This window comes from Podarcis pityusensis (genome assembly GCF_964106645.2).
Source record: "Podarcis pityusensis genome assembly, chromosome: 10".
Taxonomy (NCBI): domain Eukaryota; kingdom Metazoa; phylum Chordata; class Lepidosauria; order Squamata; family Lacertidae; genus Podarcis; species Podarcis pityusensis.
Window position 1 is genome coordinate 12,689,538 of NC_138035.1, and position 26,098 is coordinate 12,715,635.

Below are 26,098 nucleotides of genomic sequence, written 5' to 3' on the forward strand. Positions count from 1 at the left end.
TTAATAAACAAATAACAAACTGTATATACTCGAGTATAAGCCGATGTTTTCAGCACATTTTTTATGCTGAAAAAAGCCCCCCTCGGCTTATACTCGAGAGAGGCAGCGGGATGAGCGGCCCGAAAGGAGCCCTTTCTTGCCGGTGGTCCTGCTGCTGGCCGCCTCTTGCAAGGGCAGGCACAGGAGCTGCGGCTGGGAGAGGCGCTGCGCTGTTCCTCTCCCACGGGCACTGCGCTGCGCTGTTCCTCTCCCAACCGTGGCTCCTATGCCTGCTCTTGCGAGTGGCAGAGGTAGCGGTGGAGGGACAAGCGGCCCGAAAGGAGCCCTTTCGGGCTGCTCCTTCCTCCGCCGCTGCCACCACCACCTGGTTTGTGGTGTGGTGAACCGGCTTATACTCGAGTCAATAAGTTTCCCCAGTTCTTTGCGCTAAAATTAGGTGCCTCGGCTTATATTTGGATCGGCTTATACGCGAGTATATACTGTAATTGAAGTGGCCTGGCCTGTGGTGGGTTGCAACAGCAGCACTACCGCCATAGGCAAATATGGTTAAAAAACGTTAAGAAAGGTATCTCCAAATGCAGGATTGAGTTAGAGGTGGGTCCCAGGTTTGAAACGGTTGAATACTATGGATTTAGAAGATATAGCACTATTGTGGCTAGGTGCTGCCGTGCCATGAAATGTGGCCTGTTTACGTAATTGCTACACCAGGGGAACACCCGGCCACTGATCCGTGTCGCAGATTTGCGCCTGCTAATTTATATGCATAGATGCCCTTCGGCAAAGTAAGAGGGTGGTTGGCTGAGGTCTCGCACCCTGCTTGTGACCTTCTTGGAAGCTCCTGGCCGGCCAAGGTCGATGACAGCTTGCTGGACTAGGAAGACCTTAGTTCTGATCCAGCAAGGGGTGATCTTGACCTCCAATTCTTAAGGCCCCATTAACAGGGTTGAAAATGTGTTATCAACACCTGCTGAAACCCCAGAAAAAGGGGCGCATGTGGGAATCGGCAGGAATCCCGTAAGTCAGGGGATGGGGCGTTGGGCAAGGGACATTCTCATCGCCACCTGGAGATGCGTAGAACTGAAACTGGGACCTCCTTCTGCATGCAAAGCAGATGTTCTGCTGTTGCATCTCTGGCCTTGCCCAAAGTTTTCTTAATGCAGGGCTGTCATACGTCTGGGCTTCCTCCTTCCTCTGGGCATCGGGCTTCAAAATGGCGTCCGGGCGTTGTTGTTGTTTTTCTCCCTGAATTGGCAAAAGGTCTGGGGAAACCCAAACATACGGCAAGTAGGGTGATTTTTTTTAAAAAATAAATGCTTAAAAAATCCCCCCAAAGCCTAAAAACTTAAATTAAACTTTAAAAACCCACAACCTAGTTAATGGGAGTTGCTAGCAATGTCAGTAGTTCAATCTTTGAGCAGGGAATGGAGGCATCTTGCCTGTATTGCACAGGAGTATTAAGGCACTGTAGGGCGAGAACCTCATATAATCAGAGAATTGTAGAGTTGGAAGGGACCCCAGGGGCCAATGCTAACAATGCCCTGTCATTTTGCCTCTTGCAGCCACGCTGCTGGCAGAGTTGTTCGCCTTTGTTTAATTCCCATCCAGCCTCCTTTCAGAATAAGATTATTTCCAAGGCATCCTACAACGCAGGCAATAAAAACAAATTCAAAAGACTTGGCATGAAAGAATTTCAAAACAGCAGCTGGCAGAGAGGCAAATAAGACTTAATTGTTTCTTTAAAAAAAGTCTGGCAGAACAAAAAAAAACGGTTTTAATAGCATGTCTGAAGACGGCATGAGAGGTATCTTTTGAATTGTGAAAATACATTGTCAGGCGATTATGTATTTTAACATGTTATTAACTGAAAGAACAGGCATTGTCTGCGCTTTTAAATTAGCAGAGGGCAGACGGTGGAAGAATAAGTGAATATGGCAAGAACCTTCAAGTAAAGATGTAAAAGAGGTGATCCTTGATTATGAGCGCTGGGGTTTTGCAAGGTCATCTGTCCTTATCTGTGAAGTGCTGCTGCTTTCTGGTCCTCCTGTAGCCTTCAAACTGTCCAGGGAAGTCGACTAAGTTTTCGGGTTCCAAAGTCCTTCCAGATCTTCTGGGCTACAATTCCCATCAGCTCCTGCCAGCACTGCCCAAAAGATATGCAGGGCACCCATCTGGGAAAGGCTATGGCATTGTAATGTGGTAACCAAGGGATCAAGCGATGAACCAGGAAGTCCCGAGTTCAAGTTCTGCTGCTGATCAAAACTTTCTTGACGGCCCTTGACAGGACAGTCTCTTCTAGGCTTGTCCTAGAAATGCAGGAGGATGAAATGATGAAATGGTACAAATAACTAGTAGAAATAATGGTAGTTATTTCTTGTTGTGGACCATTTTGCAATGAGTGTTTGTAGAGCTGGCAGATGAGCTGTAGAGCTTACCTTCTTGGCAGGTGAAGACTGAGCAGGCAAGCCATTTTGCTCCTTGTATAGAAATCCAACATTGCTTTATAAGCAGCCATCTAGATAGAGAATGCAGATAATAATAATAATAATAATAATAATAATAATAATAATAATAATTTATTTATACCCCGCCCATCTGGCTGGGTTTCCCCAGCCACTCTGGGCAGCTTCCAACAAAGTATTAAAATACAGTAGTCTGTTAAACATTAAAAGCTTCCCTAAAGAGGGCTGCCTTCAGATGTCTTCTAAAAGTCTGGTAATAGTTTTTCTCTTTGACATCTGGTGGGAGGGCGTTCCACAGGGCGGGTGCCACTACCAAGAAGGCCCTCTGCCTGGTTCCCTGTAACTTGGCTTCTTGCAGCGAGGGAACTGCCAGAAGGCCCTCGGCGCTGGACCTCAGTGTCCAGGCAGAACGATGGAGGTGGAGATGCTCCTTCAGGTATACTGGACCTGTGTTGCTAGGCCAGACGAGCCACCTGCTATCCCACAGTAGCCAAATGGACGAACGCAGAAAGTTGCCTTATACCGATTCGGACCATTGGGCTACATAGCCCAGTAATATAATAATAATAATAATTTTATTATTTGTACCCCACCCACCTGGCTGGGTTGCCCCAGCCACTCTGGGTGGCTTCCAACAAATATAAAAGCATAATAAGATATCAAACATTAGAGAGTTCCCTATATAGGGCTGCCTAGAGATGTCTCCTACAAGTCATGTTTATCTGTTGGACATCTGATGGAAGGGCGTTCGTTCCACAGAGAGGGTGCCACTAACGAGAAGGCCCTCTGCCCAACTGGCCTCTGCCCTGTAGCTTCACATCTTGCTGTGAGGGAACCTCCAGAAGGCCCCCAGAGCTGGACCTCAGTGTCCGGGCTGAACAGCAGGGGTGGAGACGCTCCTTCAGGTCATTTAGGGCTTTAAAGGTCAGCACCAACGCTATGATTTCTTTAAGCCACGTCCGCTACTTGCCTTCACAGTGTAGCCCCCACTGAGGCCCTGATCCTGTGCTGTTACAAGGCCTCCTAATCAAATGCAAGCAAATTTGCGTCGAGATAAACGAAGGACAAAGATGGGAACAAACGCCATCGGATAACTGGAGGTTTTTATCACCTTCCAAGCAGCCTTGAGCTGGAGGACTCCACACAATGGGCTCTTGATAGTTGAATGAGTCGATGACTTTTAAGTCATCCTCCTACCTCATTCATCTTTGTCCCTTCAAGACTCTCTTAGGGGAGGGCTGGTCTGCGTTCCTTCAGCAAAGTAAGTGGATTAAGGACCTGAGGTTTGAATTCAGATTGACACCTGACTTTCTCACAAAGGCGATGATGCCAATTATCCTCCCGTTTCTTACATTATTATCCCGCCTGAGAAGCTCAAGGTGACTTGTGTAGAATTGGTCCCATTTCATTGCCATGACAACCGTGAGAGGCAGACTCTTTCTGGCCCCCGAGTCACCCACTTAACCCTGGGCCCCGTCTAACGCTTTGTTGCACTCCCTCTTGAAAATCAGTTCCTGAGTGATCTTATATGCATGCTTAAATAGATAACCACAAGCGGTTAAATAAACATATCCCTGGAATGGTGTTTCCTCTTCCGGAAAGGGCATCTAGAGGAAAAATTAAAGGAGTTACAAGTCAATCTGAGGCCCAATACAGTGGTACCTCGAGTTACATACGCTTCAGGTTACATACGCTTCAGGTTACAGACTCCGCTAACCCAGAAATAGTACCTCGGGTTAAGAACTTTGCTTCAGGACAGAAATTGTGCTCCGGCAGCGCAGCAGCAGCAGGAGGCCCCATTAGCTAAAGTGGTGCTTCAGGTTAAGAACAGTTTCAGGTTAAGAACGGACCTCCGGAACGAATTAAGAACTTAACCCAAGGTACCACTGGAACAGGATTATTACTGGTGATACACTGATAGGGATAATGAGTCAGAGAGTTGCTTTCTTACAGAAGATTGGGTTCAAGCCCCATGTGGGGCAAAAGATTCGCGCATTGCAGAGGGTTGGACTAGATGATGATGATGATGATGATGATGATAATAATAATAATAATAATAATAATAATAAATTTATTATTTATACCCCGCCCATCTGTCTGGGTCTCCCCAGCCACCCTGGGCGGCTTCCAACTAAGTACCGTATTAAAATACTTTGACCCTAGGGATCCCTTCCAACTATATGACAAAAGCCTCCTGACCTGCGTGAGATGTTCTGCTGTGATTTTTCACATGCAGTCAACTCCCTTTTAGTGTAGATTCATAACAGGGTGAGAGAGGATAGAAGAAGCGAATGCCGAATTCTTTCTTCAGTGAGCTGACGGGCGTAAAAAAAGAAAGAAAAAAAGTGAAAGCTCTTGGAGACGGACGTCTCTTTATGTACCACTGACCCAGTCACATAAGATGTGAGTGTGGCAGGGGCCTAGTAATTTTTACAAATACATATATTTATAACGACAGCTATACAGAAACAATAGCAGCAAGCACCAAAACTGGCAGGACGTGAAATCTGCATCCTAGCACGACAGCATCCCTTAGCTGAAATGAGAAAACCAGCAGCCAAAGTTCACAGAGTGCCCTCTGCTGGTCAAATGGCTATCTTGCTTGACCCAAAGAGAAGTCTGTGGTTTTTCTCAATCCTCTGGATGTGACTCACCCCCTCAGCTGGTGAACCCAACAGAAGTTTTTTTCTTGGTTATCTGCAGGTTCCGCCTTTCTTATCAAACAGACCAACCCCAACGAGGGCACAGAATAGTAGGAATTTATGCTACGCAAGTATCGTGGAATTGAGCGATAACGGCTCACGCAAGAGTGTGACCGAAAGTGCTGTGTGGGGGTGCCACTTCCTTTGTTTGTGTGACCAGTGTGTGTTTGTGTGTGTGTGTTGCCTCCCCACGCCCAGCTTTTGGGAGCCTCCCCAGTGTTGCTGATGCTAGGCCCCTTACCTGGCGTCTCACCTGGGTGGCCTGGGGGAGGTGTTGGGTTTCCCACCATCCTGGCTGGAACTGAGGTGGACTTGCGGGGCTAAAGGAAGCGAAGGAGTGAAGGAGTGGGGGAGACGTTGGGAAGGGCTGAGGTGGACCCATTTATCTTTGTGCTTTTTTTGAACTTGCATTACAGTGGTACCTCAGGTTACAGACGCTTCAGGTTACAGACTTTGCTAACCCAGAAATAGTGCTTCAGGTTAAGAACTTTGCTTCAGGATAAGAACAGAAATCGGGCTCCGGTGGCGCGGCAGCAGCAGGAGGCCCCATTAGCTAAAGTGGTGCTTCAGGTTAAGAACAGTTTCAGGTTAAGTACGGACCTCCAGAACGAATTAAGTACTTAACCTGAGGTACCACTGTACTTTTTTAAATAAATCAAACGCCTTGAGATGTAAAAGCCATCTTTTTAATATATATATATATACTTTTTATTAAATTTTCTGTTTTACAATTTAAAATACTCATTTTACATCCTTAAGGTATCAGTGACTTCCCTTCTTCTCTTTCCATGGTTCATTTTTCATATCCTAAATCCATACAAAAACTATACCATTCAGTATTCCATTATTGCATCCATCAAAACTTGTTTACACTGTTGAATTTATCTTAATGCTGCCAGCGTTTTCAGCTGTGTGCAATTATTTCCCATATATTCAACAAACGTTTTCCAATCTTCTTCAAACGTAGGGTCTTGTTCTCTTATTCTATATGTTAAGTCTGCGAGTTGTGCATATTCTGTCAGCTAGTGTAGCCATTCTTCTTTGGTTGGGACCTTTCTCATTTTCCATTTTTGGGCTAAGCGGCTTAGTCATGCTGGCCACATGACCTGGAAGCCGTACGCCGGCTCCCTTGGCCAGTAAAGCGAGATGAGCGCCGCAACCCCAGAGTCGGCTACAACTGGACCTAATGGTCAGGGCTCCCTTTACCTTTAATAGCTAAAGCCGTAGCTGTAAAATGTAAAACCAGCATCTGTCGGAGGCAGACTTGAGACATCTCGCTCGGGGTGGGCAACTTGGGGCCAATTGTGACCTTCAGGCAATGCCCCTCCCTGACCCCCACGTCTCTCTGGCCTGGCATAGCCCCACATTGAGTTCTTATGTGGGGCTATGCCAGGCTGGAGAGACGTGGGGGTCGGGGAGGGGCATGTGTCCTTGAACTGGGATCATTCTTACTGATCTCAGGTTTTTAGGATCAGCTGAGGGGGCTTCTTGGTAGTTCTCCCACTCCCAGAAGTGTGGGGAACCATAGTGCAGCAGAGGGTTTTCTCAGTGGCAGCCCCTGAACTGCGCAACTCCCTCCCTAAAGAGATACATCTAGGGTGGCTCAGTTGGTTAGAGCATGGTGCTGAGAATGCCAAGGTTGCAGGTTCAATCCTCATATGGGACGGCTGCGTAGTCCTGCATTGCAGGGGGTTGGACTAGATGCCCCTCATGGTCCCAGCTCCGTGATTCTATGATTTTCGCTGTATGGCATTTGCCATATGCTGGAAAAATGTACCGCTTTACCATGGTGTTCCACAGCGAAAGTATTTTGTTTCGTAGGGCCTGCCTCTGGCTGACTGGCTTTACCTGTTTTTATCGTTGCAACCATTCTGTCTGTGTTGTTTGCACGTTGTTTCTTGTATTGTGCAATCGGCCCTGGGACCTTTATGGTAAGAAATCTCATAAATAAGGCCTTTGGTTTTCCTGGACGGAGAGAGGTGTATGTAGAAATCCGTGAGGTTGTAGTGTGTGCTAGTCCTACTCCGACCCGCTGATGTCAATGGGCGCTACTTACTCAGGGCCATTAATTTCAGTGGGTCTACTCTGAGTACTGAACACAGTGCCATTCCGCCTGGGGCTGATAGGAGTCGTAATCTAAAATACCTGGAAGGCAACATATTGCCATGCTATGGTTATCTCCCGCTTGGACTACTGCAATGGCGCTCTATGAAGGTGACTTGGAAACTAATCCAGAATGTGGCAGCTAGATTGGTGACTGGGATCAGTCACCAGGACCATATAATACCCGTCCGAAAGGATCTAGATTGGCTCCAAGTACAATTCAAAGTGTTGGTGCTGACTTTTAAAGCCCTAAAGGGAAGCTTTTAATGTTTAATAGACTATTGTGTTTTAATATTTTGTTGGAAGCGGCCCAGAGTGGCTGGGGAAGCCCAGCCGGATGGGCGGGGTATAAATAATAAATTATTATAAATTATTATTATACCTGGAGGAGAGTCTCCACGCCTCCCCCATCATTCAGCCTGGACACATAGGTCCAGTTCCGAGGGACTTCTGGTGGTCCCCTCTCTGCGATAAGTGAAGCTATGGGGAACCAGGCAGAGGGACTTCTCTGTGGAATGCCCTCCTGTCAGATGTCGAGAAGCAGCTATACAACCTTTGGAAGACATCCAAAGGCAGCCCAAGTTTTTAATGTTTGATGTTTTGTTTTGTTATGTTTTTGTATATTCTGGAATCCGCCCAGAGTGGTTGAGGCAACCCAGTCAGATGGGTGGGGTACAAATAATAAGATTATTATTATTATTATTATTACCTGTTAACGGAGAAATCTGAGGGCTCCCTTGGACAAAAAAAACAAGGACACCAGCCAGGAATACCAGAGCAAAACAGCAGCCAGTAGGCTTGGTCTTTATTGAGACCAACAGGACTCCCACCTGCCACAAGGTGGAACAAGATGGAAGCCCCGAACAAAAGGGCCCCAAAACTTTTATTAGCTGCTAATCCCCATGCTACACCCCCCCAAACTACATCACTAATACATCATGGTTACATCATGAAGGGGGAGGTCTGGTGGCAGTAATCTGAGCATCCTGGACCCTGCCCCATGGTTCTCCTTGCCCTCCACCAAACACCTATCAAGTGTAACCAAAGAGATATTTACATTTCCCTCTTTCCCAGCCAAGTTAATCACACCCTGTTGTCTTCATCTGGGTTTGTTATTTCTGAAATGGCTACCTGTCTGGTACTCAGGTATCAGGATGCCAGGGCTTATCACTTAGGCAGAGGGGCTGCTGAGTAGCTAAGCTCACGTGTCTATATGAATTTCTGAAGTTTTCCCAGTGAGCCAGTACATAAATACATTTATCAGCGAATTGTTACATTTGGTATCGTGCAGCAGAGGCCCTTTGAATAGATAGGAAGAAATTGTGATGAAGTGTTTTGTGGGGACAAATCACAAAAGCGATTGTTCTGATTTTGGTAGTGGCTGCATGTGCATGATATCTGCTGGAGGGCAACCCCCCCCCCCACCTATACATAAATTCCTGCAACAACCGTATTGGGGAAGGGTGAACTGGGCAAATTCAAGAACCACAGGGATCGGCCTTGTTGGTCCATCCAACTCAGTGCTAGCAGTGACCTTCCTGGATTTTGGGCAGGGAGCCTCTCCCAGCCCTAGGTGGAAATTTCAGAATGAACATGGGACCTTCTACATGCAAAGCAGAATGGCCTGCCCTGAGCTATGCTGCTTCTGTCTGTGGCTGCTTACCATGGAACATCCATGCTCAGAGGCCTGTGAATGCTGGATAACCGGGGCCAAACAGCAGAAAGCAATGTTGTTGTCGTTCCCTGCTTGTACCCTGAGTCTACCAGATCCACCTGGTACGCAGGCTGAGACCCTCCCTGCCCGCAGACTGTCTCGCCAGAGTGGTGCATGCTCTAGTTATCTCCCGCTTCGACTACTACAATGTGCTCTGTGTGGGGCTACCTTTGAAGATGACCAGGAAACTACAACTAATCCAGAATGCGGCAGCTAGACTGGTGACTGGGAATGGCTGCAGAGACCATATAACACCGGTCCTGAGAGATCTGCATTGGCTCCCAGTACGTTTCCGAGCACAATTCAAAGTGTTGGTGCTGACCTTTAAAGCCCTAAACGGCCTCAGTCCGGTATATCTGAAGGAGCGTCTCCACCCCCATTGTTCAGCCCGGACACTGAGATCCAGCGCTGAGGGCCTTCTGGCGGTTCCCTCATTGCGAGAAGTGAAGCTACAGGGAACCAGACAGAGGGCCTTCTCAGTAATGGCACCCGCCCTGTGGAACACCCTCCCTTCAGATGTGAAGGAAATACGCAGCTATCTTATCTTTCAAAGACATCTGAAGGCAGCCTGTTTAGGGAAGTTTTTAATATTTAGTGCTGTATTGTTTTTAACACTCGATTGGGAGCTGCCCAGAGTGTCTGGGGAAACTCAGCCAGATGGGCGGGTTATAAATAAATTATTATTATTATTATTATTATTATTATTTATTATTATTAAATTGTACCTGCCTTGCAGCTGCTGGAAACGGAATGCTAAAACTAGATGGGTCTTTGGTCTGATCCAGCCATGCTCTTTCTTGGTGTTTATGCTCCTTCAGCTCAGAACGAGGCCTGCTGTGTGTTTTTATTTCCTTGAGACGTCCTCCCAGGAGCTCTCGCCCCGGCACTGTTTCCCTTTCTCCGCTCCTTCTGCCTGCAGTGGAAACGCTCTGAAAAAAACGAGACCGGTCACGTCATACCCGTGAAATGCGCAAGGAATTCTTGTAGGTGTGCCATGGGTGAAAGGACTCTGAGATCTTGGCACCCGCCACTCTGATCCATTTTGCTCCGTAACTTTTATATAATTGCCCCTCTGTTCTGGTTACGTAATCAAGATTGCATTCAGCACGGAGCAAGCAAGATAAAATAAAAATAAAATCTGCTTCTCACCCAAGCTCTTGTTGCAACCGTGGGAAGAGAGGTGGCTGGAATGTCAGGACGCTACTTCGTCCAAACACATTTTTTTCTGGAAAACTAAAAGCGTGCGGAGGAAGGTCGTGTGCCTTGCTGATGGGATCAGCGCTGCTGCAGAGGGACAAGCACTTTTTGTGTGTGTGTTTATTATTATTTTTTAAAGATACAGATTCGCAAAAGAAATAACACGGCATAGCTGAGAGTGAGTTTGCTGGCTAGCCAGCTCTGCAAAAGTACTAGGAGAGGTTAGATAAGGTGCAGGCAAATGCAGAACGGAATGGTGGGAAACGTAATCTGGAATATCTAAAAGTAGTAAGGGGTTAAAAGGTAAAGGGACCCCTGACCATTAGGTCCAGTCGTGACCGACTCTGGGGTTGCGGCGCTCATCTCGCTTTATTGGCCAAGGGAGCCGGCGTACAGCTTCCGGGTCATGTGGCCAGCATGACTAAGCCGCTTCTGGCGAACCAGAGCAGCGCACGGAAACGCCGTTTACCTTCCCGCCATTTATCTACTTGCACTTTGACATGCTTTAGAACTACTAGGTTGGCAGGAGCAGGGACCGAGCAACGGGGATTCAAACCGCTGACCTTCTGATCGGCAAGTCCTAGGCTCTGTGGTTTAACCTACAGCGCCGCCCGCGTCCCTAGCAAGGGGTTAGGGTCGCTTAAAATACGGATCCGTAACTGAGGCCAAATTAGCTATTTGTGCAGCAATGATTCCCCCTGCCCCAATTGTGAGAAAAGCATTGGTCTGGTTTGCACGCCCCAGTAAACCAAACCATGGTTTACCAGGACTTGCAGGCTCCTGGAAGAGAATTAGTTGTTGTTTTGCTTCTCTTTTTTCACTCCCACGCTGCCCTTGGCATGCGGTCTGAACTTGGGCTTGTGGTTCAGCTATCTCCTCACCAGTCATGAGCTGTGCCCAAGTTTGCACAGCATGCTAAACCTTGGTTTATCTCCACAAAGTGTGGCAGTCAAAAAGTATTGGTTAGGAGCAAGCAGCTTGTGATATCCTCTCCAGAAGCTATATGTGTTTGCATGATCCTGTTAAGCCCAAGGATCAGGTCCCTCGAGGCTCCGGAGCTGAATGCGGGACTCATCCTTCCCATAGCCCCATCTCACACTAGTCCTCTTTCATGCCCTCCTTTAATAAATAATAATAATTTTTTATTTATACCCCACCCTTCCCAGTTCAGAAAACCGGGCTCGGGGCAGCTAACAACAAATTTAAAACACTTAATTGATGCAACAAAAAAAAAAGCATAAAATACAGTATAAAACGTGAATAACAATAAATTCGGAATTCAAAAATTCAAAAAATGCCTTTGCCTAGCTGGAATCTGCCCTTGAACTCCAACTGCAGCTTTTTCTTGCCCGGACCGATCACAGAGAGGGGTGTGTATAAGTGCAGAATGGTTTGCATAAGTGCAAGATGGTTTGAGCATAATTACACCGATCTTGGACTGACTGCATTGGCTGTCAATTAGTTTCTGGGCCCAATTCAGAGTTCTGGTTTTGGCCCATAAAGCCTTAAACACCCCACGAGTGCAATACCTCCAGGACTGCCTCTCCCCATATGAACCTACCTGGACCTGAGATCAACCTCTGAGGCCCTTCTTTGTGTGCCTCCTTCATGTGAGGTCCAGAGGTTGGCAACATGAGAACAGGCCTTTTCTGTGGTGGCCCCCCGTTTGTGGAGTGCTCTCCCCAGGGAGACTCACCTGGCACCTTCACTGTATGTCATTTAGGTGGCAGGCAAACACTTTCCTCTTCAACCAGGCTTTAGGTTGATTGACATCCAATGCCCTTTTTAATGTGTTGTGGGAGATCTGCGAGTATAGCATGGTATTCAAATTTAACAAATGATAAATAATGATGGTTTTGTCTTTGTTCTTATTTTTATAACGCATTTTGTTGTTTTTTGTGTTGCAATACTATGCTGTGAGCCGCCCTGAGATCTACGAAGGAAGGGCAGTATACATAAAAATATAAGTGTCTGTAGAAGCCAGCCTACTATACAAAGCTAAAACTCAAGTTTATTGCTCTACTCACTATTTAATTTAATTTATAATTTTCAGGTTTATACATTTCAATAATTTTGCAGCCATTTTAACATTTCAAAACTTGACTTCCTTCCCCCACCTTCCTCCATTGCTGGCTCCTCCAAATGTGGCTCCATAAGCCACATTTTGGCTTATGGTGATGTGCAAACCAGGCTAATGTGCAGCGGGACACGGCGGGGGAAAACCTTTAGGCTCATCACATCACCTGATTCTGGCCAGACCGGAAGCTGCAGTACCACCCCCAACCACACTAAGCGCTGCTCGTTTTCGGCTTGCCCTCCAGGCTCGATGTCTCGGGTGCGAAGGATGCTTCCAGCTTTGTAGTATTGGTGCAGCTAAGTTAGGTGTACGTGAATAATCAAAAAGCGTTTTCTGCCTCCCCTCTTTTCTTCCCGCCTCTCTCAGGATTCGTACAGGAAGCAAGTAGTCATAGATGGCGAGACCTGCCTCTTGGATATTCTAGACACAGCCGGCCAAGAGGAGTACAGTGCGATGAGGGACCAGTACATGAGGACGGGCGAAGGCTTTTTATGCGTATTTGCTATAAATAACACAAAATCTTTCGAAGATATTCATCATTATAGGTAAGCTTCGCTCGGGTTGAGGTTCCCAGCATCCGCTTGGTTGGGCTTTACAGATGGCTGCTTGCACGGTTTCCCTAGATCAGGGGTCAGCAAACTTTTTCAACAGGGGGCTGGTCCACTGTCCCTCAGACCTTGTGGGGTGGGGCGGACTGTATTTTGAAAAAATAATAATGAGCGAATTCCTATGCCCCACAAATAACCCAGAGATGCATTTTAAATACTAGGACTTGTAATCTTGGTTTAGGTCAAATCTGCTTTTAGGGCTTCAACGGTTGAATTGTGCCCAGAAGCAATATGGAAGCAAAATTCCAGCAAGCATTTTTAGTTATTTTCTCTTTCATTTCATGGTTGAGCTGGTTTTCATCTCTGTCGTATCTTCCCCCTGCCTTATTGTGCACTGCTTAGAGCTGCGGTGTTAAGCCCTCTATACGTTGCTGCAATAAATGAATGTGTAAGACGCTGACAACACCGTGTTTTCATTGTTCCTTGCCAGGGGTCAGCAAACTGTTTCAGCCGTGGGCCGGTCCACCGTCCCTCAGACCTTGTGGGGGCCGGACTATATTTTGAAAAAATAAATGAATGAATTCCTATGCCCCACAAATAACCCAGAGATGCATTTTAAATAGAAGGACACATTCTACTCATGTAAAAACACGCTGATTCCCAGACCGTCTGCGGGCTGGATTTAGAAGGTGATTGGGCCAGATCCAGCCCCTGGGCCTTAGTTTGCCTACCCATGCCCTAGATCTGAATGCAGGACTCTCTCCTCGGTTGTGGGGACCCGCACATCCTCTGGGGCCTGTTCATGTTGCAGAAGGTATCACCCTGAGTAGGTAGGGCAGATTATCTTGCTTCGGGCTGCAGAGAAATGCCCCCCACCCCACTTTAAAACAAACAAACTGAAACCTCCCTGCAAGTAAAATCTAGAGTGCTGGACCAGGAGCTTGGGAGACCTGGGTTCAAATCCTCCCTCAGCCTTGAAGCTCGGTGGGTGACCTTGGGCCAGTCGCTGCCTCTCAGCCTAGCCTACCTCACAGGGTTGTAGCGAGTATAAAATGGAGAGCTTGTGATGGACGGGGCAAGCATGTCCACCACCTTGAGCATCTTGGGAGAAAATAATAATAATAATTAATAAATTTTTATTTATATCCCGCCCTCCCCAGCCGAAGCCGGGCTCAGGGCGGCTAACAACAATAAAATAATACAACATTCTAAAATCATTTCATTATAAAATTTATTCAAATCAAATTGGTGGCAACCATTGGGCTAGAGTTCTGTGAAGATTGCCAAAGGAGGGAGTCAGGCTGTGCCCTGGCCAAAAGCCTGGTGGAACAGCTCTGTCTTGCAGGCCCTGCGGAAAGATGTCAAGTCCCGCAGGGCCCTAGTCTCTTGTGACAGAGCGTTCCACCAGATTGGGGCCAGTACTGAAAAGGCCCCGGTCCTAGTTGAGACCAATCTAACCACCTTGCGACCTGGGACCTCCAAGATGTTGGAGGTGGGGGATATAAATGAAATAAACAAACGTGGATTTGACGTCTGTTCCGATTTAAAATACGTAGAAGTGGTGCTCGTTCTGCTTGTTTTACGCTCCGGAGTCCCTCAACTTCCCAAGCCTTTCTTGCTCATTACGCAGAACGAGGTGAGCGTGTGAGAGCACGATGCCCTCTACCTGAAATGTTCCAGTGCAGAATCTCTGCAGGGTCTCCCACATAAGGAAGGATCTCCCCGCAAGTAGTAAAGAAGCGCACCAGCGACAGAGTGATGCATACTGGTGCATTAGCTTCGTACATGCAGGAAAAACCTGGAGAGAGACTGCCAGTCAGTGCAAACAGTACTGAGCTGTATGGACCCAGAGGTCTGGCTCTGTGTAAGGAAGTGTGTGTGTGTGTGTGTGTGTGTGTGTGTGTGTGTTTCTTTTGATTTATTTCTTCCTTGTTCTGCATAATATGTACATTGGCTCTAAGCAAATGCTCTCTGGTCCACCCCCCCCCTTCAGCCGCATGCTAATTAGGAGGGTGTTGACTAGAAATGGGACTCTGTTGCGATTTGCGTCAAACGAAAGCCCATAAAGACTTGCCATGTGATTGCAGCAAACGCCCTCTTTAAAACTGCTCAGTTTGAAAGCAGCCTTTTTTGGAGTTATTTTTAATCCTGGCTGCAGAACCCACTGATTTCAGGATCTGTGTGGCGCTGTGAGAAGCCACACGGAGCGATCGTGAGAAGGCAGCTGTGGTTGTGTAACTCGCCCCCTCCCCCAGGTCGCCATCCAGGTGCTCAGTTCTCCCCTGGGTCAGTCGCAGTCTCTCGGCGGAGCCCGCGCGGGGTGGGGGGTGGGGGAGAGCCATGCGCTCTTGCCTTGGACGCTTTGCAAGAAGGGCGGCCTGTAAACGTGACGATAGATGAACAAATACATTGTCAACAACCGCCTAGAGATTTTATTACGATCAAGCGTTGCGAAATGAAAGTTTGGGCCACAAGTCCACATGCGTCGGGCTTGTGACGTGGCTTCCCCACAGGAACAAGAGAGAGCCCTTCCCAATTTGTGTGCTTTGCTCTCCACACATGTTGTAAGACTGGCATTGCTCCCTGAGCTTTGAATTGCACATGCCGGACGTTTTCGGCATGCGCAAAACATGTTCTCCGCCGCTGAGGCGCGTCGCACCACTGCGTGCCTTCTCTTCTTGCTTCCTGAGCCCTTAACATCTTAAGCCCTTTTAAAATGTGGGGGTTTGGGGTGTGTGTGTGGGGGGGTGTTTATTGGGTGGTTGTTGTTCTTATTTTTATTATGTACATTGTGGTTTTATATTTTTATTTTATCTTTATTTGAAGTATAGAAATTCAATAAATAAATAATAATTACACTAAACGACCCTTGGGGTCCCTTCCAACTCTACGATACTACAATCTCTGCTCGATCACCAAGTTCTGTTGGGCGAATGCTGTTTACTGCCCCCTGTGTAAATAAGGCTGCTTGGTAGCTATGAGAAATATAGCGTTTAGTGTGGACAGTCCAGCAACGTGGAACGTCCTGCCGATGGAAACCCACCAAGCATCCTTCTATATTTTTGGGTATCTTTTGAAGCCTGCCTTCAGACGACAGGCCTTTGTACTTGGATGAATGTTATGACCAGGGAGTTACTTCTGGCATTTTCTGCACTTAAATATTTTCTCGTGTAAACTTGACATTTTATATTTGCTGTGTGTAACCCTTTGTGGATGATTTTGTATGTGAGTTAGCAGTGTAAAAATAAAATAAAATAAATCAGTGAGCCCTGGAGATGGGCTGAATGCAGATGAAAACCTTGGTAGTAAACAAAACAGATGATTTAAATAACTTGCTTCTTTTTCTTTTTAAAACCTCTTCCTTCAAAGAAGTAACCGTGGCAATTCCACAAATATTACTTTGCTCTAAAGTGGTCTCTCGCTCTTCTCTTATTCCCCCACCCCGCCCCTCCACAGGGAACAAATAAAAAGAGTCAAAGATTCTGAAGATGTCCCCATGGTGCTAGTAGGAAACAAATGCGACTTGCCTTCGAGAACCGTAGACACAAAACAAGCTCAGGACTTAGCTAGAAGTTATGGAATTCCTTTCATCGAAACCTCTGCGAAAACGAGACAGGTAACATTGTGTGTGTGTGTTGTCTTGTGTGTAAGAACAACCGTCTCTTGTTGAGGTTTAGAACAGAGTTTTCTGTTCGAATAAAGAGTAGGATTCCTAGTACCTGTGAATCCATGTTCTTGAGAGATCCTGCATCTCTCTCTCAATATGGTCTCTCCCCAAGATAGCTGAGATTCAAGAAAGCAGGCAGAGTCACGTTCCATTTTATTTGACTCTCGAGAGGCAGTTTGTATATCTGAGGTCCCACCTGCAGCCTACGCTTAAAGCAGTATCGCACCACTTTAGCCAGATTCCCCCAGAGAATCCTGGGAAACTGTAGTTTTTTTCTGGTGCAAGGAACTGTAGCTCTGTGACGTGAAAACTACAGTTCCCAAGAGTCTCTGGGGGAATCCATGACTGGCTAAAGTGGTATGCTGCTGCTTCAAAATTAAAATTTCAAAATCTCTTGTGTGTGTTGTATGTGGCTTCCACTTTAAAAAAATAAAGAAAGAAAAAACCATCCTGGATGTTACCCAGGATGGTAGTGGTGAACCTTGCACAGATTCCTTATGGGAGATAGACGTGTGTCTGGATTTTACCACCTCAGACACACATCACCTGAATCCCGAGGCCAAGAACAGAATCCAGGGCAAGAATCCATATACAAGCATGCAGTTCGACTTCTCGAAGCATAAATCCTTCTTTTACTGCACTAAATAAGCCCCAGAGCAGCACTTGCCTGGTAGCCTTGTCTTCAAATTCGGAAAGGCATTGGGTTCAGAGGTCTGACTCTGCAACCCTTGCGATCCCTTTAAGATGCTGAATTAATTTGTCTGGCGTGAATTCGTAGGAACATCTGGTGCATTCTAAGTGGCAGGATGTTGCAGCTGAAGCCTTGTCTGAGTTATTTTTAGTCATTTTCATAACGGCAAGAGTTATCTGAACGTTTCTCTCCAGCTGCGCAGACAGTGGATTGTCGGGGGACAGTAAGTGCCCCGATTAACAGTTTCCCTGAACACGCATAAGAACATGCTGAGTAATACTGGAATTGCAAACTGCCTGTGTGGGATCTCTTAATGTTCATAAGGTATCGAAGGTAAAAATCGAAATAAGGACTAGAGAATAGTAGCAAACGCTGCTTTGCGTCCATTTTTAAATGGTTTTCACATCCTCTCAACTCAGTAATTGCCTGTCCTTAATGCAGAAACCCCTTTCTCCCTGTATTCCTTTTCACCGAAAATAAATGTTCAGAAATCCGCTGTATGTTTGGAATGTGTCCAAGGCTGTGTGTACACACTGCACAAAATGCAAAATTCGCCCTGCAAGTACAGAACTGGAAGCGCGAGAACAGGCAGCATCTAGGCCTCATGGTTTTTTAGGAAACGGCTTGAAAAGGAAACCCACGGGCTGTGTTTTTACTGAATGGAACAGGGGCTTCTATGACTCACGCAGCTGCATGCTCGTGATCCAGAGAAGAACCTGGCTGGATTTCTTCACATAGCAAGTCCCTCCTTCCCTCTGCATCCACTTGGTTCCAGCTTGGCATGCAGTGTGTCACTTTAGATGCTGCTGCTTGCGAGAGAAAACACCTGTAAAAAGCAGGGGAGGGAGGAGAGAAGGATAGCAGTATCTGCTCTGACTTCTGCCAGACGTGTGCAGACAATTCTCCTGCCTCCCAAGTGTTATCCTCCTTCCTTTAGTGGGGAAAGATGAAGGATGTTGCCGTGGGATGGTTGAGGGCATCTTCCCTTTGCCCAGGAGCCCCACTTGCACAGGAGAACGCATGAGGCTCCAGCTCAGGAAGCCCCTTCTATACTTCTTGCCTTCTCCTCTTAGCATCAAATAATTGCAGAATCGGAAGAGACCCAAAGCGACATCTTTGGGTTGCCTTCTTTCCCCTGGGCTTTGGTAAATAAAACTCATACCTGAGTATACTTTTGAAAGCAAATTATAGTGCTATGGGTGTGCACATGACTCCCTGCAGAAAAACGAGAGCACAGGTCACTGCCTCAAGGAGCTTACAATCTAAAATTTGACCTGTGCACTTCCTTCCTTTGCGCGCATAGCTTTTGAGTCCTGTTGGCAGTGCAGAATACAGCCCTGGATATATTTCGTATGGCTATGGTTACCTAGCCTGTGTGCATCATCTGTTTTTTTTTATTTTTTCTAATCGTTGCGAAGTTGCTGGGCTTAAATCTCTGCTTGCTTTAAAAAAAAAAAAAAAAAAGTTCAGTTGATTTTGCTCAGCATTACAATCCACTTGCTTTGCTCTTCTAAGAGCCTGTGATTTCCACTTCACCCTTGATTCATTTCCTTCAGGCCTTTTTAAAGAGCTGCATCAATGTATTATACCCCAAATCATAGTTGGTTGACCCAGTTCTAAATAGGTGAAGTTGCTTTTGCTGTTTGGGACTAAACATATTTACCTGGCATCCTTAGACACCTTCCATGGCCCTGATGGGCACTCGCCAACACTGAAGCCTGCCTTGTGCCCACCCTCTCCTTCTGTGGTCGGCAGGGGGCAACTACGAGCCACCACAAAGTTTTCCGCAGTGGTCCTAAGATCACATCCCCAGCGTCCATTTCAAGCACACTGTGTTCCACAAAGAATCCTGGGAACTGTGGTTTGTTATGTGTGCAGGGGATTGTAACCCTGTGAGGGGTAGACTACAGTTCGCCAGATGCTTTGGAGCAAGCCATGACTGCTAGAATGGTATAAAATTTCTTTAAATGTGTGGCGTGAATTATTCTGCTCTGATGATAACAACAACAATAATAACAACAACAACTTTTATTTATACCCCGCCCTCCCCAGCCAAGACCGGGCTCAGGGCGGCTAACGCCAAATATAAAACAATTGATTGAAATACAGCTTAAAATCAAGATTAAAATACAACATTAAATCATTAAAATTAAAATGCAGCCTCATTTCAATGGAAACTCAATCAAAAACTTTTTGGGGGATAAAAATGTCAAATCTTCACCAAGGCTAACTATCCAGACTGGTCCTACGTGGGCCAGAAAAAGACAGGGAAGTCCCCAAATAGGAGTTCCAACACATATGGCTCAGGACCTATGCTATAAACTAGTTTCTGTACCCATTGAAAGGTATTTTATCCCATCCCGAATGTGTGGTACACTTAGTGGTAAGGGGCAGGCTAATAACTGGGTTGGAGTAAAAACCCAAGGAACCTAGTATCCCCATCTCCAGTGGTGCTTTCCAAAAAATCTAGCCATTTACCCATCATCTCTCCCACTTTCTAGCATTTAGAAATACTCTTAAGAGGACGTATCACATGCTGAGAATGCTGCCATAAGCACACTGATAACACTATTCCTGAATTTTTCCAATCTGTTCTAAAAAAACAAACTAGCCATTTCAGTTACATGGCTGGCTATAACAAACGTCTCTTCTTCTTTGGCGATCACTCGTAGCCGAGTAAGATTGTCTTCCATAAACATGGTTTTAACAATGTGTCCATAGGTGACGGTGGAGGCCAGTTCTGGATCCACACGTCCTTCCACAGTGGGGACATAGTTTTCCGGGCAGGAGTTGATCATGCTGAGGGTCTGCCAAGTGTGCCTTCCTCTTAGCACGTTTCTCCTTTCGTCCTGAGTTCAAGCGTCTTCAAAGTCCATGACACCTTTGGTAACGGCTGTTCTCCAATTGGAGCGCTTGCAGGCCAGTGTTTCCCAGTTGTCAGTGTTTATACCACAATTTTTTAGGTTTGCCTTGAGAGAGTCTTTAAACCTCTCTTGTTGACCACCAGCATTACGCTTTCCATTTTTAAGTTCGGAATAGAGTAGTTGCTTTGAAAGATGATAATCGGGCATCCGCACATGACTAGTCAAATGACTGTAACTATAACAAACGTCTAATGTGCTCTGACACACATAACAGGCTCCCCCTGCCAGCTTTTCTGTAGCTAAGCAATAAAGTGCAGGCCGTGAGGTTCTGCACCCCCTCTAGCCCCATACTTTTGGGGCATAAATCCCCTAACTTTTAACTGCATCTGGGGGTTCCATTAGAAACAGTAATTCATTGTGAGTTCTGGGAGTTGTGGCTCTGTGACAGGCAGTTCCCAGAATTCTTTGGGTGAAACAGTTTGCTTTAAATGTATGGTTATGTATGCAGCTGGGATGAGCTTCACTGTGCGGTTCCCCCTCGTGTGGAGAGAATGGGAAATTACGGTGACAATTTCTTTTTTTCTTCCTTTGAAAACTAGTCTTCGTTTGAGGGATCTGGTAGATTTTTTGTTTGTGGGGTGGGTGGGAATATAGTTTTCCAGTAGAGCAGAGATGGGTAACATCACCCTGAGCTATGGCTCCTTATTTACCCTTTCTTCAGTAGCATGGTTGCTTTTTTAAAAAATTGTGGCTTACTGCTCTTTGTGTGGGCTGAGGAGGGATTTGATGTAAGAGAGAAAGGCATGGGAAAGGTGTTTTTTGGGGGGTGGCAAGAGAGAAAGGTGGTCACTCAAGGGATCAGGACACTTTTGGGTGGCTGAGGGTGATGGAGCTGGAGGAGTAAAAAGCCACAAACACAAAATATCTGGATGTGGGAGCAGATCGAGAAGGGAAAAACATGGCTGCAGAATGAGGCCACAGGAAGCTGCGAAGAGGAGTTTGTGCTGGATCTGGGACTGCAGGGGCATGGCTGTAGGAAAGATGGAGGAGCAATATAGCTCAGAGAATCTGTTAGAACATGCAGACAGTCCCAGGCAGTGTTAGATATACAGTGGTAGCTCGGGTTGCATACGCTTCAGGTTACATACGCTTCAGGTTACAGACAGGTTACATAGTGCTTCAGGTTAAGAACTTTGCTTCAGGATAAGAACAGAAATTGTGCTCCGGCGGCGCGGCAGCAGCAGGAGGCCCCATTAGCTAAGGTGGTGCTTCAGGTTAAGAACAGTTTCAGGTTAAGAATGGACCTCCGGAACGAATTAAGTACTTAACCGGAGGTACCACTGTATAAGCTAGGCACCAAATGGCTCTTTAAATCAAGGTTGCAGTTGCCAAAATGGAATGTCTAGTCGCCATTTTTGGACAAGACGGCTCTAAAATCTTATTTTTCATATGATGGGCTGACTGTGATTGATTCTCAGTTAAAGATCTGGCTAGTTCAGATGACCACCTTCAGCTCGGTTAAGAACCCTGAGCACTTACTATTTTTCTTAATGGTGACACATGGACCGTTCATAATGTAAAAATATTCTTCACAACTGTGAGCAGGGCAGTGGGGTGGGGTAAGTGAAGACAAGCTACAGCAAAGCGTTTGGGTTCCTGAAATCCATCCCGATTGTGCAGATAAAATATAACCGATAGAATTCTACACGATGGGGTATTAGTGTGTGAAAAGAGCCCAGATCCAAGGATCCCCAGGCGTGAACCTCCAGGTGGAGGAGATGTCAGGTGCCATCTTGGTGCCCTGGCATCTTCACTTGGTCGCAAGTGGCCGGTAGCCAGGTGCAAAATGCGCCTGGCACCTGGCTAATTTTGATCACTGGTCCCAGGTTCAATCCCCAGCATCTCCAGGTAGGACTGGGAGAGACCTCTGTCTGAAACCCTGGAGAGCAGCTGCCAGTCAGTGCAGACAACACTGAGAGCTCGATAGACCTGATTCAGCATGAAGCGTTTTCCTGTGTTCCAGTGGCAAATGCTGCAGCCTTTTTCTTTGGACTCAAGCTCTGATCAACTCCTACCAGCACAGCTAGTCCTGTCAATGGTGACGGGAGTTGCAGAGCAGCAGCAGCAGCAGCATCCTGAGGGCCACCGATGAGCAAACCCAGCTGTTCTAGAGGAAGCCCCTTCCTCTTGTGGTACTCCCTTTCTAGTCTCCATAAAGTTGTCGGGAAGCACATGCATGCCTTTGTGTATGTGTTGCCGTGTGAAAAACCTCTCCTATGTTGCAATGCTCGCCTGTAGCAAAACTGCCACTTCCGTGTTTCCTGTGGGAGACAGGCAAAGTTTCAACAACTTAGTCAAATGCTTCCCCTGTGTGGCTGGCTCTTTAAAAACCCTTTTCCCCAAGCCCTGCTTCTTCTTTTTGTGGTGAAATGCTTTGCCCAGAATGGGCTCCTCTCTAGTCAATCTTTTGCCTTCTTTGGTGTTGATCTCTTTCTCCATCTTGTCTGCATTGCTGAAACAAAATCACAACTCCTGCTCTCGGTGATTGGGATGGAGGCGGTGGGCCCAATTGCCTTGAAATGGTTCCTGAGGGACCTCCATTGAAATGAGCTGGGCGGGGGGTGGATACACAGTCAATGGAAGTTGTTGTCCACCCTCCCTGCATTCTCCCGCCCCAGGGGTTTTGGGGAGGAGACCTTCCCAGGTATTGGGCCCTTTCGGGAAGTAAATGAAATAGCATCTCGAATAATTGTGGCAATCAAAACAGTTGGATCGGATGGGTGCGCTTGTACTTATGGAAAATTTCCTGTGCTTTTCTTCTTCTTTCTCTTATTGCAAGATGGGGATGTGACTGTTTAGCTCAGAACCTCGCAGATGGTTTTCTGGGGAGCCTCAGATGTTCCTCGCTGTTTGGTGCAGCAGACAAACATTCTTGATACTGATCTTTCCCTCTGCAATGCGCAGCCATAGGGCAGTGCTGAATTCATTCCTGGGTGCACACACTGCATTCAAAACATTGCCAGGGTGAGGCCTAACAAGCCTGGCCAGTGTCTTGGATTAACTTTTTGTGATTGCCCTTATTTGACTTAATTTGGCCCACCAACCCCTTCCATCCAAACGACTCGCGAGTGCAGCTTAAGCAAACTTCCAGTCATGCGATGTCATTTGTCATAGGTTCATCTTTAAAGGCAGTATGTATTTCCCTAACATTTTATGCACCTCAATCTCCCTACAAGGGAATCGAATCGAAAGCATTACAAACAGTGTAAAATGTATGTGGAAAATATGTAGTGTTTCTTTCCCCCCTTTCGGCCTCGCCTATCACCAGGATTTTTGTCTCCAGAAGGCTGGTGAAGTTTGAATCTAGCCGTCGGGCTCAAAGTGGTTCTTCAAATCCCTGCCCAGAATCTTTGGCAAAGGACTCAGGTTCCTTGGCAGATGACGTCACATTGAAAGGATTTCCTGAAGGGAATAAATTTTTAAAATCCAGCTCCTAAAATGTTTTTGAGAATGGAGGCTCTGTTGCCATTTGCCCTGAATGCTGGACACAAGCGAAGCTCTAAATCTTAGGAAATCAAGTGTGTTAACATCTAAACAGGTGTGAACGTGACGAATAAATGGTCTGACTAACCTCTGATATTGTTGGGACTCCCATCATCCTTGACCATTGGCCAGATTTGCTGAGGTTGCTGGGAGTTGAAGACCATCAACATCTGGAAGGCCACAGGGTAGCCACCCTTAGTCTAGATCAGGGTTTCCCAAACTTGGGTCTCCAGCTGGTTTTGGACTACAACTCCCATCATCCCTAGCAAGTCAGGGATGATGGGAGTTGTAGTCCCAAAACAGCTGGAGACCCAAGTTTGGGAAACCCTGATCTAGACCCTTAAGGACTGGTATATTTTTATATCAACAGTAATGAATATGGAATTGTACCTAAAGCATTTCCCCCACATGCAGCTAGGTATCTTGCCCCCAGCTCCCAGGCTGCTTTTCTTAGGAGTTTAACTGCTAATTTCCAGTTTTCCTCTGACGACTGGGCCCCCACCCTCTTCATCCCGGTTAACCAAAGCTGGCTTTAAAGGAGTTGTGTTTTACAATGCAGAGAGTGGAGGATGCATTTTATACATTGGTGCGAGAGATCCGCCAGTACAGATTGAGAAAAATCAGCACAGAAGAAAAGACTCCTGGGTGCGTGAAAATTAAAAAATGCCTTTTAATGTGACAGGGTAAGTTTTGTTCTTGTTTAAGAAGAAAAGAAAAAAAGTTCGGCGGGGGGAAAAAATCTGATCACCAATACAAATCAAATCTAACTTGCAAACTTCTCTTTGGTGATTCCAGTAATTTCAAAATGATTGTAAGTATCAGCCAATCTGTTTTACTGTCGCCACCCTCCTTTAAGAATATAAAGGTTTTTCTCTGTGGTTTCAGCTGTGGATGAACTTGTACGGTGCATTGAGAATGCGCCTTTCTCTTTTGGAAACCCCTTTCTGGTGGGCCAGGAAATTTAGAAACAGACTTTGTTTGGAGCCAGTTCACAGAAGGCTTCAAACTCCTTGCCCCTTGAATTTTCAACACTTGATTTTGCTCTCAGCCATATCGGGGTGAGCAGCCTCCATGCCTTCTATTTCTGCGTGGCCCCAAAGGCCCTTCTCTCGTTCTCTTCCCTTAGCAGAACGGAACAAGCCGAGCCGTGCGCAGTTGCCTCGGTTAACGGCTGCTTTCTTTAGAATTGTGGGCCGAAGCCCACGCGCCTGCCGTGATTCTGGCAAAGGTCAACATATACGATCCAGGGTTCAAAGAACAAGCCGCTCAACTTTTGATGTCTGTCCCTCGAAAACAGATAACACATGCTTACCCGCTCAGACTTCGGAATATTCGCTGATTAGTTCTGCTAACGAATCCAGCGCACTTACGTATGCAGTGTTCTCCCGGGAGGTTGTGCCCCTCTCCTGAACACAGTAGAAGGGGATTTCAACTAGCCTTGCTTCACACCTTGAGTGGTTTTGCCTGGTGGGATGTATCCTTAATCTCCGATGATGAGCTCTTGTTTGCTAGGAGGTGTGTGTGTAGAAACTAGTGTAAGGTAAAGGTAAAGGGACCCCTGACCATTAGGTCCAGTCGTGGCCGACTCTGGAGTTGCGGCGCTCATCTTGCGTTATTGGCCGAGGGAGCCAGCGTACAGCTTCCGGGTCATGTGGCCAGCATGACTAAGCCGCTTCTGGCGAACCAGAGCAGCGCATGGAAACGCCGTTTACCTTCCCACCAGAGTGGTACCTATTTATCTACTTGCACTTTGACGTGCTTTCGAACAGCTAGGTTGGCAGGACCAGGGACCGAGCAACGGGAGCTCACCCCTTGGCGGGGATTCGAACCGCCGACCTTCTGATCGGCAAGTTCTAGGGTCTGTGGTTTAACCCACAGCACCACCCGCGTCCTAAGAAACTAGTGTACAAAGGGGAAATTGACATTTCTTGCCGTGCCCACTTGTGCCTATGGTCTCTCCCACCACGGGTGTGTGCCCCTCGCCCCCAAATGTTGCCCAGAAGGTAAACTTTCATAGGGTTGCGTTCCATGAACTGCTAATAAGATGCAAGGAAGACAGGCGTGGTCTTTGTGATATGTTGAATGGGGCATTATTACCTGGAAAGGTGAGCTCTTCTTTTTCTTTGGCGATCACTCGTAGCCGAGTAAGATTGTCTTCCATAAACACGGTTTTAACAATGAGTCCTGAAGTGACTGTGGAGGCCAATTCTGGATCCACACGTTCTTCCACAGCTGGCGACATTGGAAAGGAGAGCACTGCCAACCTCACTCAAGAAGGCAATGGGACACCGCTTTGCGTTCTGGACCGCTGGTCAACCATGAACATAGCTGTCAAGTTTTCCCTTTTCTTGCAAGGAATCCTATTCGGAATAAGGGAATTTCCCTTTAAAAAAGGAAACGTTGACAGCTATGACACTGAAACTGAAGACTGTGACAAACGAGGACTTTGGGGACGGTCCGATATAATAGAGTTGCCATCAGATGGTATAACTAGGTTGGCTCAAGTTAGCCACTCTCCTGAGATGAGATGGTT

The 26,098-nt window shown here is 46.7% G+C and overlaps 1 protein-coding gene and 2 long non-coding RNA genes across 11 annotated transcripts in view; 1 reads left to right on the forward strand and 2 right to left on the reverse strand.

Annotated features, from left to right (window-relative positions):
- The window catches only part of DNAI7 (dynein axonemal intermediate chain 7), an 89,261-nt gene that overhangs the window by 12,933 nt on the left and 50,230 nt on the right, over positions 1 to 26,098 (forward strand). For 3 of the 5 annotated variants that reach the window (XM_081022816.1, XM_081022818.1, XM_081022817.1), the window contains exons 3-5: positions 12,619 to 12,797; positions 16,257 to 16,416; positions 24,125 to 24,248. In XM_081022816.1, the coding sequence (XP_080878942.1) occupies positions 12,619 to 12,797; positions 16,257 to 16,416; positions 24,125 to 24,244 (459 nt within the window). In that variant the 3' untranslated portion in view covers positions 24,245 to 24,248. The remainder of the gene's footprint in view (positions 1 to 12,618; positions 12,798 to 16,256; positions 16,417 to 24,124; positions 24,249 to 26,098) is intronic. The other 2 variants (XM_081022819.1, XM_081022815.1) reach the window with 1 other exon arrangement.
- On the reverse strand, positions 1,292 to 10,714 carry LOC308486488. Of its 5 annotated transcripts, none has more exons than XR_013991079.1 (5): positions 9,708 to 10,714; positions 4,659 to 4,774; positions 3,657 to 4,066; positions 2,433 to 2,512; positions 1,292 to 2,303 (listed from the first exon to the last, which is right to left on the reverse strand). It is a non-coding gene; the product is annotated as an uncharacterized lncRNA (long non-coding RNA). The 5 variants fall into 5 exon arrangements; XR_013991080.1 differs by having other exon boundaries at positions 3,812 to 4,066; positions 9,704 to 10,714; XR_013991081.1 differs by having other exon boundaries at positions 9,704 to 10,714.
- LOC308486537 lies at positions 5,981 to 7,709 on the reverse strand. The gene is made up of 2 exons (XR_013991138.1): positions 6,860 to 7,709; positions 5,981 to 6,828 (listed from the first exon to the last, which is right to left on the reverse strand). It is a non-coding gene; the product is annotated as an uncharacterized lncRNA (long non-coding RNA).